General features: G+C 39.6%; 1 protein-coding gene and 1 pseudogene across 5 annotated transcripts in view; both read right to left on the bottom strand.

The window, feature by feature from the left end:
• The window catches only part of KANSL1 (KAT8 regulatory NSL complex subunit 1), a 160,957-nt gene that overhangs the window by 6,880 nt on the left and 141,346 nt on the right, over window positions 1-12,731 (bottom strand). For 4 of the 5 annotated variants that reach the window (XM_025045649.1, XM_006910170.3, XM_015588027.2 and 1 more), the window contains 4 exons: window positions 9,184-9,355; window positions 2,151-2,333; window positions 1,484-1,672; window positions 1,000-1,148 (listed from right to left, as the gene is read on the bottom strand). In XM_025045649.1, coding sequence (XP_024901417.1) covers window positions 1,000-1,148; window positions 1,484-1,672; window positions 2,151-2,333; window positions 9,184-9,355 — 693 coding nt within the window. The remainder of the gene's footprint in view (window positions 1-999; window positions 1,149-1,483; window positions 1,673-2,150; window positions 2,334-9,183; window positions 9,356-12,731) is intronic. The other variant, XM_025045650.1, reaches the window with a different exon arrangement.
• Window positions 11,609-11,728, bottom strand: LOC112478453 (annotated as a pseudogene).

Raw genomic sequence — 12,731 nt, forward strand, 5'->3', positions numbered from 1 at the left:
TGTAGGGAATGGTAAAAGGGCCGGCTCACAGTCAGTCTGCCTGGGCTGAATCACTATTATAACCCTCACAAGTGGCCTTGCCTCATGCAATTCCCTTAGCCTTGGAAAGCCTTAGTTTCCCTGCCTACGAAAAGGGAACTCTTACCACCACCTACACCTCAAAGGACATTTTAGGACAAAATGAGATAACACGTATAAAGCATTTAGCACTGACACAGTTGTAGCGCTTCATTAATACTATCTCCATTATTTTAATTACTATATAAAGGACACTTTAGTGGTCATGAAGTAGCTACAGGTATGTGTGTTTGAGGAGGCATACCGTGAGGAATTAAATATTAGAACAAAATTAACGGGAATGTGTTGTCTGGAATGGTTATACAAACAACTTTCTGGATAGAATATAGTCCTTATAAAGCCATTACAAGTGTACTACATGTAAGTACTGCCAGGGTGGCCTGCAGGATCTGTAATTCTGCTCTGTGCACCTAAAATGCATGGGCCCTGCTTTCTCCCCTCCCTTCCTGGCTCTCTAGCAGACAGTGTTTATTCTCAGTACTCTAGCTCCCCACTCACCAGCAGAGTAATAATAAGGAAATCAAATATCTCCAATACCCACAAGTACGTGCATCTCGCCCCCATCCCACCCCTCAGCTTACTTCTTATACCAACAGGGTTAGAGCCACAATATTGTTGAGTCCTGTATGAAACTCAGTCCCACAGATCTTAAATAGTCATAGACCAACATAATAGTTTGTCTCTGCATCAAGCTTTCTATGGATGGCTCAGCAAAGACCCATCTCTACTATGAAAAACAACTCAAGGAAAACAACACAAAGTCAAATACCACCATTCTGCCTTAAAAATGACAACATCATGACGAGCTGAGTTCCCATAACTGCATGGGGCTCATAGTCCACTCTATACTATCTCCCAGAGACACTTAAATGAGTTGGAACCGCAGAGGGGCTGTCTGGCCAACTTCATGCAGGTACTTACAGATGTGCTGGCTGTAACCTGTGGGCTAGAGCTGGTGGGTGCAGAAGTGTCTGATGAGGTGGAGAGCTGTCGCACCAAGGGACTGTGCGGTGGATGGTGGGCGGCTGCCAAGTAGCTCGAACTGCTCAAGTCTGTGTGATGCTTCAACACTGCAGAAGTCAACAGAAAAGAGGAATATGTGGCTACGTCAACCAGCTCTACTTTGACAACAAGCTAGGAATGCTGGCAATACACAGTCAAAGCAAAAATGCTTTAAGCCCAAAGGATAAAAAGGTGAAGCAAACTGGTTGATGGGAGGTAGGGGCTAGGCAGAGAGGTTGCTGTAGCAGTTAAGAAGTAGCCTGTATTTAGTAGCATTAGGGTCCCTCTACTCTGCCTTCCTAAAGTGAAGGACAAAGCTAGTGGCAATTAAGAGAAGCCCAGGCTGCCCCAGAAAGTCCTGAGCAGATGCAAATGCAGGTAAAGGTGCCGGGCCTGGCCCTACCTTCACTTCTCTCAGATGAATGGTCTCGCAATCTCATTTTGCTGTGGTTTGGGTCATGCACAGGTGGCGGTGGGTTGAGCAAGCGCTCTGCTTTTGGCGCTGTCACTCGTTCCACCATAGGCACGGCCCCCACATCGTCTAAGTGCTGCCTGTGTATCCTGTCAGGCCGGGTTTGGTGATGGGACAGCTCTGAAGAGGGGAACAGAAAAAGAGCTGTGAAATATCTCCTCTCAATCTTTCTTTATTTGAGTTCCAAGCTCTTGAATTCTCTCTAGGCCAATGATAGACACCCAGGGCAGCAGCACAGTCCTCTCTCTGGGACTAAAGCTTCTAGCAAATAGCACAATGGCCAGGGAGCTCACAGTGTCATCGACAAGAGAAATGTGACACCAGGCTACAGAAAACAGCCTGCCCACTGATGGACCCAATGCCATTCCACTGCTGGCTGTTCACTGAGCATTTCAGGTCTTACTCCAAGATGCATGGTGTCTGGAATAGCTTTTCCAAGTCCATATGATAGAATCCAAGACAAACAGAAGTAGACTGTGAGTTAAATCTGTATCAGTCAATTCCCAACCCCGACATACTACCATAGCAAACTGGTAACCTGAGAACGTAAAAGGAATAGAAAAATAATTGGAAAACTCCCTGGTACTCTGAAACTTACTGGCTGTCGTTAGGAAGGAGTTGACCAACTTGTGCCTGTCTTTACGAGTTGGATCTGGCAGACTGCCTGGCATGGGTGCTCTGTGCTTAAGTGAAAACTTTTTGGGAGGTTTGATTTTGTCAAAAGGTTTGTTCTGCCACTGAGATTTCAGCATGCTCTGGAAGTGCAGGCTTGTGGGAACATCTGCAAGAAACACAAAACACTGCAGGTTAGTCCAAACACCTGGCCTCTGGGCTCCTCTCTCATGAAACAAGGTGAGTTTACCAAATACCTTCGGCAATCCAGTGGGCAAGGCCTATGTCACAGCCTTCTCTTATTTGCTCAGTAGCATGATGACCTGGCAGGGCAGGAGCCATCATATAGAATATTTGCTTGTCCAAACTGTACTAAAGGTCATTCTTCTATTTACAAGCAAGTCACTTCTGCCTCTTATTTTTCAAGTTCAAAAATAAAACACAACTAAAATACCTTTTGTTATCGACTGATAGAGTTTTCTTTGTTCGTGTATTCTGCTGAATTTGTTAACTTCATTGGTTTGAAAGACTGACAAACATCCTGTTTCTAGTCTTCCACAGACTATAAAACATTTAAGCCTACTTCTATCAATACAGTCAATGAGGATATATTCACTCTGTAAATACTTACTGTCTACTATGTGCCAGGCACTACATTGAATACTACATCCCCACCAAATGAGAACTATACCATTTTCCCCCCTTTCCTCCACAGCCCCACACTACTTTCCACCTTGAGATTACCTAGGTTTTTAGCTGTTAAAGTTTCAATATCATAATCTTTTAGCCTTGATTATAACTTTTACTCTTGTTCGCTACTGTTTCATGTATTTTTCCACTTTCTTAGTTTTATTTTTGATTTTCCTAAGAATGTCTGTCCCTGGGCAATTTTTTGAAGTATTTCCAGATTAAAATCATTTTTCTTTCAGACTTTTAAAGCTTTACTCCACTGTATTCTAACATCCAGCGTTGCAGATACGACAGAATCTGATTCTAATTCACTTGTAGGCAATCTGTTTTCTTCTTTTAAGCTTCTGCAAAACCAAGCAAGCAAGCATGCAAACAGCTTGTTGTGTTATTATACTGACTCTAACAGGTCAATTTAGGGAGAACTACCATGTGTTCTGCCACCAATATTGAGTCTCTCAATTAATGAATGTGGTATATCTCTGCATAGTTTTAGGTTTTCTTTAACGTTCTCTCAATAGTGTTTGTCAGTTTTCATTCTACAGGTCATATTCGCAGTTTAAGTTTACTCTTAAGTATTTCATGTTGTTTGATAGTACCTTTTAAAATTTCAATTTATAATTGTTCATTGTTAGTATACAGAAATACAATAATTTTTCATATATTGACCTTATATCCTGTGATCTTGCTAAATTCATTATTAGCAGTTTTTTGTTTTGGACTCAACAGTTTCTATGTACACAAGTGTCATCTACAAATAGAGACTGTTTTACTTCTTTTCAATCTGTATGCCTTTCATTTCTATTTCTTGCCCTATTATTCTGTCTAGAACCACTAGTGGTGATCTGAAAAATTAGATTTTCCTTTAAATCTCACCACAATAGATAACAGGTGTGGGTTTTTCAGGGCCCTAAAAAGCTTTCCAAGGTTCTTTTTAATCTGAAGACCAGCACACTTACTTCTCTTTAGCTCCCAGTTCCTACTGGGGATCAGCAACCACTGGGGACATACTCCAAAGTTCCAGCCCCAGAGAGCATACCTATAACTGCAGGACAGAATAAAACACTGCTGCCTGGTGGAAAAGGCACAGGTGGGGCAGGAGTACAGGAAGGGAAAATCCAACCTAGTTATCCCAAAACGAGTCCAAATTCATCACCCAGATGAATGCCCCATCTAGGTCCCATCTATATTTCTCTATATCCTTTGTCATTGTGGGCAAAGAACCTTCCTAAAATAGCGGGTATCCACTCCTATATGTGCTTTGGGCTACTTTTTTTTTTTTTAGTTTTACTTCTCCACAGTTTATTCTATTTTCCATCTTTCAAAAATTACTAAACCCTAGTCATTGATGGCATTCCTTTTTTTTTTTTTCCCCAGAACTATTACAGATTTCTTTTACATAATATATTTTCTAAACATGTAAGGAGTTTTGGCTCCCAAAGTAGAAAATGTGCTCAATCTGAGCTAAGAGTGAAGGAAAGAGAAGAGAGGAATAAATGATCATTTACAGAACCCATTATTATGCAGCTGGCATCACTTAATCTTCTTAACAATGCCACGATGTAAACATCCTATGTTCCTTTTAAAGACAGAAAACAGGTTCAGAGAGGTGAATTAACTGTCCAATATTGCATAGTTTAGTGAACAACCAACATTCAAACTCAGGTTTGAATAATACTAAAGCCCATGCTCTTAGCCACTATACCACGAGATTTTTTTTGGCCCAGAGAATGGAGAGGTTTAATTCTTAGGTGGACTATATTTCTCAAATTATTCCCAAGAAACTAGAGAGTACAGAATATTTTTCAAGGGAGTTCTTTAGTTTACAAAAGTTTAATCACTCTGAAAAATTTTTTCATAATCATCCTTTTCTATACTTAAAAACAAATTCACCTATCCCAATTTAAAATATAAATGGCAGCATTCAGCAACCTCAAAATTGGAGAGAGCCCTGCCAGGCCAAGAACATCAAATCTCACTGGGCTCCTAGCACTTCAATCCCTTCCTCCAAGCTCCTCAATAAAATGGTTTGATCTCATCCCCCCACCAAAGTCAAATGTCAAAAAAAAAAAAGAACAAAAAAAAGAACAAAAAAAAGGGTGTGTGTGTTCCTATTCACCAACAATCGAGAAGTGAGTTTAGAGGCATTAATGGTAAAAATTCTTTGCTCTAATTCAGAGTGGGGAAAAGGACGTGTAAGAAATAAAGCATTGTACACAGGCATTTTTAAAGCTGGGCTGAGCTGGACTATATAAATAAAGAAGGCTTAAAAAAGGGAAGAACACTTCCTCTGTATCCCAGGATACCCCCCCTTTGTCACCAGAAGAATTACTGCCACTTGGTGAAGGCTATGTAATAGCACTACATAAGCACAGTAATTTCATTTTTTCCTTTTATTTTCCCTAGTCATTGCTCTCCCAAATCTGAAACTTAAGCCAGGAAGAAAAGGAGGCAGTGGAAATAGCAATGGACTGGAAGTAAACATGCCTGGATTTGGGTTCCAGTTCCATCACGGAGGAGGAGGAGAAAAGAACAAGTCACTTAGCTGGGCTTTAGATTCTTCATCTGTAAGATGAGTCAGCAGGACCAGATCAGGGCTGGGAACATCTAGCACATATGCTCTAGCTCTCTTCTCCTGTCTGCTGCAGACATAGGCTGAGTAATCACAATATTCTTTTCAGTTGGACCCCAAGACCTCAGACTCTTCTCAAAAAATTAATTAACTAACTCTAGATAGCCACTATCAATCAATTAGAGTAATTAAGCATGAGAAGACATCCCTGGAATTGAGGTATTAAGCAGAAGCAAGAGAAACTTTCCCTATAAACCCACTGAATAAGAAGTTAGGGATAATAAACTGTTTAAGGGGCTTAGGCTGCTACACTTGTTATAAGTTTGCTGTGTTTTAAAACTGCTTTCATCTAAGAGTTAATAGGAACTCAGTTAACCCCTCTGGTCAGTGAACAAAAATCATCTCAGGAATTGCTTATGAGAGTTCATGCTCTGAGTACTAACACCTAGGATCCACATAGAGCTAAACCCGAAATAGATTATATAAAGAGAACCTGAAAGTAAAAAAGAAAGGGATATGAAATGGAAGAGAACACCATCAGCTAGTGGGGTTCAGAAGTTCCATACCTTCACAGGCAATGGCATTATAGCACTATTATCAGAGAAGAGGGTGCAGATCCCCCATCAGGTCAGTGACAGGAAAATAAAAGTGATTACTAACATCTTATTATTTCTGCAAATAAAATGAAAAGGCCTTGAGTTCAGGTCCACGAGAGTTTGACATTCCATGGTTCACTCGACTGTCTTGCTTTATTATACTTTCCACCATTTTCTCAAACACACTTTCCTAGGGTGTTTTGTAATGCTCAACTCCTCCTCCTGCTGGCAAGTAGTGGCAGTCTCCTATTACAGCTAGTTGTCTTGGCAAGCTCTCTCAAAACAACACAAATCTTCATGGCCAGCAGGTGGTGCTCTTATTAAGCTCAAACCTAAGTTAACATTCTTTTCATCAAGGTTATACACCCTTTGTATCTTCAAGCTAAGGATTAACCTGGAATGACTGAGTGAGGTAATAAGGAAACGAGCCTCTCCTTCTGGAGTACTAAAGGGTTATCACGCCCTAATGCCTCCACCTCCCAGAATGGCTTACAGTTCCTCAAATTCTGTCATTTCTAGCCACACTTAATGAGAGTGACTGAAGTATGGTCAAGATGGGAGACAGAATTCTAGGATTATGAGCTGCAGTTGGTTCCCTTTCTAACAAACTACACAAACTGGCTAGGAAACATTAGTAAAACTACTTGAAAAGTTGGAAAGCCTGCCATCTTTAAATTTCTAGAGAAGAAATTGCAAAAAAAGGGTGGCCTGGCCCAGAGGTCAGGTTTGGTGCACATATGTCTGACACACAGTATTATGCTGCTGCTAGTCTTTACTGTTACTAATTATTCTACACAAGTGGTACATGAAGAATGTCAATACTTTAGGAGCCGCTATTCACATAGGATGAGTATGGAAGACGCCTTACCAGAATCAGAATATAACTACAGGCCTCAGGCTTCTTTATTCAAATACGAGACCATACAATTCAACACTGTACTCCTTCCTGAGGGAGTAACCCAAGAAATGTTCCTAAGTCTTCATGGTGGCTCCATCCGTACCAGCATCTTGAAATGGGTAGAAGCCTGACTTAATAACCTGGCTGGGAAGGAACACGGGATAAAGCAAAACGAAGGACAGGCATCAGATGACCTGGGTTTGAATTCTAGAGCCATCTAAACTCATTAGCCATTTAGCCTGAGATAAACCACAACCTCTCTAAGCCTGTTTCTTGATCTGTAAAACTAAAGCAACACCTTACAAGATTACTGAGAGAAGCAAATGAGACAAGTATGAGAAATGCTTTGTAAAACATAAAATGCGATACAAATGATACATATATGAACTATAATCCAAATGACAAGAGAAGGTTGAAGTCAATGACTGGAATCTGAAGCACCAAGAAAAATGTTTTAGTGTTTTCCATTCATTATGTTCTAAAGTTTATTTACTGCTACACCACACTCCTGACCTAAACCCCTGCCTAGCTTGCCATCCATATGCTCCAAATTTTCTAAATATTTCTATGCTTACTAGAAGTCATGTGGAAGCAAGAATATTATACCATGCTCTTTCTTTAGTCAAAGGGAGTTTTGATAACAAGGCATGGAGGATTTAGACGTCCAAGAAAGAATTTAAATAACAGATAAAGAAGAGAGAATTATCTGCAATAAGGTATCAGTAATGACTGTTTTTACAAAGTTATATTGGAGCCCAGCCATGCCCATTTGTTTATACGTTGTCTAAGACTGCTTTCATGCTACAATGGCAGAGTTGCATAGCTGCAACATAGACTAAACATAGATACTATGGCCCGCAAAGTTCAAACTACTGAGCATCTGTCCCTTTAAGAAAAAGTTTATAATACCAGTCATGCTATAAAAACTTTTCTTCTCCTCATACAATCAAATAAATCTGAATGAGAATTATCCCACATAATTCTCATTCCTCAGATGCCTATTTCAGTTATCCACCTTTCAAAAACTTATACAGATTATCTGTAAGGTGATATGAAGGACAGAACAGGAAGAAAAACATGGTCCTTTACCCTCAGGAAGCTTAAAATTAAGCAGTGGAGAGTAAGTCCATAAATAGTCATAACATATAGATAAAATATCGCAGCCACCTAAGAGAAAATGCTTATCACATTCTGTATATAGGCTGGGGCCAGATCATGAGATCATTTGAAAATCAATAAAATCAATCCAGATTATGAAAGCACTGGCTTCCCATAGTCTTTTATCTAGAGCAGTGGTTTCAACATTTTTGCTCATATACCCCCACCAAATGAAATGCAATTTTAAAAAATCATAAACTCAGACAATTTTAAAAGTTATCAACATCTTGGCATGTAAACACATTTAGTTTAATTAAATGAAGGAAAAATCTTTCTTTTAAACCTACTTACTCAGACTTTAGTGGAAGTCTAACTTCAGTTATTCTCTTAATGTCTACTCTAAGACGACAGACAAGGCACAGATCTAAACAAAATAAAGTACCTCTATCTTCGTTAATTTTTTAATTCTAATTATTTTATACTTAACTTCCATGCAATTCTCTTTCAGAAGCCATAAACTCTTGGAAACGGTCCCTTTGGTGTCCTATTGCCTAAGATTTTTATCTTCTGGGGCAAACCCACATCGAGACTCAATATGGGTAAGAAGAATGCCCTTCTTTTGAGAAACAGAAGCGCAATAATGAAAAAAAGAGGTGGAAAAGGGAAACTGGCAGACACAGGCTTATCAGGTAGATTAACATTAGAAAATGGCACGGGCTAACACTGAGGACTTATGCTTACATACACCTTGGAAAACTGTCATGTAACCACAGTAATACGTACACCCCCAATATGAAGATATCCTCCCAGAACAGTGCTGCCCATCCTATTTTATATCATGGGGCACACAGACAATACGTTTTTAAAGATATACTGGGGTATAACAGACCAAGCTGCTTGTGGCTGAAGGCAACCGTCCCTAGGCGCCACCCAGCCACCTGAAGAGTTTGGGAGAAATCTCCCTTAGTGAGCTGTTAACTCTTTTAGTGGCATGTCTGGTCTAATGGAACTGCTGCACCCTATTTGCAAAAATTCTAAGAGGAGACTTTGTTGACAGAAAGCAATACCTTCATAGTACATGGGTTTTACCAAGATGTTGGGGGCTTTCGCTTTCAACCCTTTAAGCCTCATTTATTTATTAGACTTTATATTTAGTGGCCTTTCTTACCATCTGGAAATGCCAGAACTGGGTGAACACAAGAGTCCAGCTGGGAAAGGCGCTCCAACAGAGGGGCTTCGTAGTGGATTTCTGGAGGCACAGTGTTAGCGCTGCCCAAGCCACACAGTGCGCAGGAGGGATTCACATCACAGCCAGAGCGCACTGGGCTGTTCCGGTGAACCTGTGAAAAGACAGACAAAACTGACAATTCAGTGTCTAATAAACATCTGGCTCCCCACTCATTATCCCAAAGATTCAAAAGGCCCTCTCTAGATACCTATATGACTCTAACAGAAAGTTTGATTAATTTGTTAAAAGACTTCCATTTCTTCAACATACTAACCTTTGAAGTAACTGAGTAAACTTGCTTCTTCTTCAATGATGAAATCCAGTTACTTAAAGCTATAGTGCTTACCTAGGTATCAAACCTGTGATACTTTAAAGCTACTGAAACTGTGCTTTCTGAGAACATTTTATAAAATCTCCATGTTTCCATCACCTTCATGGTTTTCATCATCTGCTAAGGTGAATACTTGGCTCCTGAGTCCCAGGTGAGACACAATTTGCTCTCTTCAGCAACTTCATCCATCTAAGAGCCTTAATAACCAACCATACTTCTGTTCTTTTCACACCTCCTTCTAAAAAGACTTTAAGGTGGTCTCAAACAAGGTGGCAAGTTTTCCTAGACTACATGGAACTCATTAGTTACTCTTTAAAACAAATCTGGCATTTGCCAAATCATAACCCATAAAAAGTCATTTCAGCAGCATGCAGTCCTAGAAGAGAAGACTTCCCTGAGGAAAGACACTATGAGAAGGGATGCTAGGAGCAACGTCATAATAAAGACAAAAGCGTAGCATAAAAAATCTGCTAGAAAAAACTCTGTAATAACAGCCAAGAGTTGCATTTAGTTTCAGCACAGACATCTTTTGAAAAGCTGCTTGCTCTTAAGTCGTGTATAGAAGAAAGATAAATATGAGAACAATGTGGTTCTTATCAACATTCTCCAAATGCCTTCTTGCACCACATAGGTGGGTGGCATGCAAAGAAAGTCCTGTGAAAGTTGTATGACCTCTGGAAGTCATATGACCTCCTCGAATTTACTAATCTGTTAATAAAGGCCCACTAATGCCAATTTCATGGGTTGTGGGAAACGTAATATGATTTCATAAATTTAAAATGCCACACAAATGCTAGCTTAATTATTATATGGCAAACTTTCTCAACAACAGCACCACTGACACTTTGTTGTAAGGGCTGTCCCTGTGAAGTCGAGAAGTAGCAGCATCCCTGGCCTCTGGCCATGGTGCAAGTAGCACCCCCTCTCTTTTGTGACAACAAAAAAATGACTACAGATATTGCCAAATGTTTCCTGGGAAGGCAAAATCTTTGAAAACCATGGGGTTCCAATTACAGTTATGCCTCCTAGAAAAATTCAAAACACAGGCCCCCACTTTTATTGGTGAGAAATAAGAAAGCTCTCAAGACTATTGCAGTCAAGGCAAAAGGACTCAAGGACAAGTGTGAAGAGGCTTCTACTAGTCAAAGATGACAATTTTAGCATCAAAAAGAATTTCAATGGCTTGAACAACCCAAATATCTTCAAATTGATGGCTTCATAATCATACATGCATGCTCCCTCCTCCACTAAAGATTTAAATGATTGCCCTTAGAAGATAGTAGGAAACCAATGTATTATTTTGAAAATTAGTAGACCAAAGGAATTAAACACTAATCGTGCTTTTTCCTGTACAAACTATACCTTAGGGTAAACCAATAGCTGAAAGGGCAATTTTCTCTTTATGGATACAGCCTAGCTAATACACAAAGGAGAAACATACAAGTAGATCATCCCCATTCTTCAACTCTTAATGAAATAATGGGTCCAGACAATGACCACCAGTGGCTGATAACACAAAAAAGACACAAGACATTATGAGTATTCTGATGCATTCCCAAGACACCTTCTAACTTCTTGACAAAGCTCAAAATTAATTTGTTCAAGTCTCTACATCCAGCTACCAGTTTTCAGGAAATAGAACAAACAGAGGAACATCACCGATTTTTAAGTACTAAAAATAACATAATTGATGAACAGATAATTGCAACATTATTTACAATAGCCAAGATAAGGAAGCATGTGTCCACTAATCAACAGTGGGCTAAAGATGTGGTACATATATACGGTGGATATTACTCAGCTATAAAAAAAAGGATCAAGTCTTATTATGTGTGACAACATGGATGGACTTAGAGGGTATTATGCTAAGTGAAATAAGTCAGAGAAAAACAAATGCTGTACTTCACTTACATGTAGAATCTAAAAACAAATATTTATTATTTATTTTTATTTTTATTTTTTAAGCGAGGCAACCCTTGGTTGACCTCACAGATTGCAAGGACCTTGCCAGCTTATAATCCCTTATTTTTTTTATGCCTACAGCACCTGGTCTTTCCTAGGTGGTCTCCCATCCAAGTACTAACCAGGCTCGACCCTGCTTAGCTTCCGAGATCAGACGGGATTGAGCTTGTTCAGGGCAGCATGGCCACAGACTAAAAATAAATAAATAAATAAAAATAAACAAAACAAAAGAAAAAACAGAAACAGACTCACAGATACAGAGAACAAAACTGATGGCTGCCAGATTTTGGGGGTGGAGGGTGGGGTTGGGGGGCTGGGTGAAAACGGTGAAGTAAAAATTAAGAAGTACAAATTAGCAGCTATAAGAGTCATGGGGATGTAACTAGATGTTATCCCCTACAGGGGGATCACTTTGTAAGTTATATTAATGTCTAACCACTATGCTGTACACCTAAAACTAATACAATACTGAATGTCAACTGTAATTGAAAATTAAGAAAAAAAAATTTTTAAACGAATGGATAGGTCATCAAATGTGGTAAAATGTTAATGGTAGAATCTAAGAGGTAAATATACAGCTGACAGCTGTTCACTGTTAAATAATTTTTTACTATATTTGAAAATTTCATAATAGAATTTTGGCAAAGAAAACACCACCACAGAACTTATTCCAGCTATGATGGAATAACAGTGATGAGATTTATCTTTTAGTCATAAACTAAAAAACTGGACAGCATGCAGTTTAAAGACTAAAAAATACATGAGGCAGCCTCTGTGATAGCCCCAGCTTTCTTCATGGAGACACACGCTGAAGACTGCATAGCAGGCAGAGGGATTCTAAGCAGAGCACAATGGTTTCACTGAGTTGAGGAAACAAACCCAGATATCAAAGTTCAGAGGCTCAGGTGACTGGAAATTGTGAAGCAGAATTCTTAAGAGGAAGCTATACAGAAATCTTCACAAGATCTCTTTGAGTGTGTACTCAATATTAAGAAGCCCATGTGTACAGGGTGAAAACTCCATCAGGTCAGGCAAATAACAAATGAGGAGCTGTGAAGTGAATGGGTTCCCAGAGTTCACAGAGGTGGGGGGGCTTTTGAATTGTGACCAGCAAAGTGGCACGGAGCATTCAAGACCCCAAAAGATCCCAATTTATTAGTGGAGTTAACTACTAAATAAGCAACTCAACGCTCTT

Source organism: Pteropus alecto, unplaced genomic scaffold (assembly GCF_000325575.1).
Source record: "Pteropus alecto unplaced genomic scaffold, ASM32557v1 scaffold313, whole genome shotgun sequence".
Taxonomy (NCBI): Eukaryota; Metazoa; Chordata; class Mammalia; order Chiroptera; family Pteropodidae; genus Pteropus; species Pteropus alecto.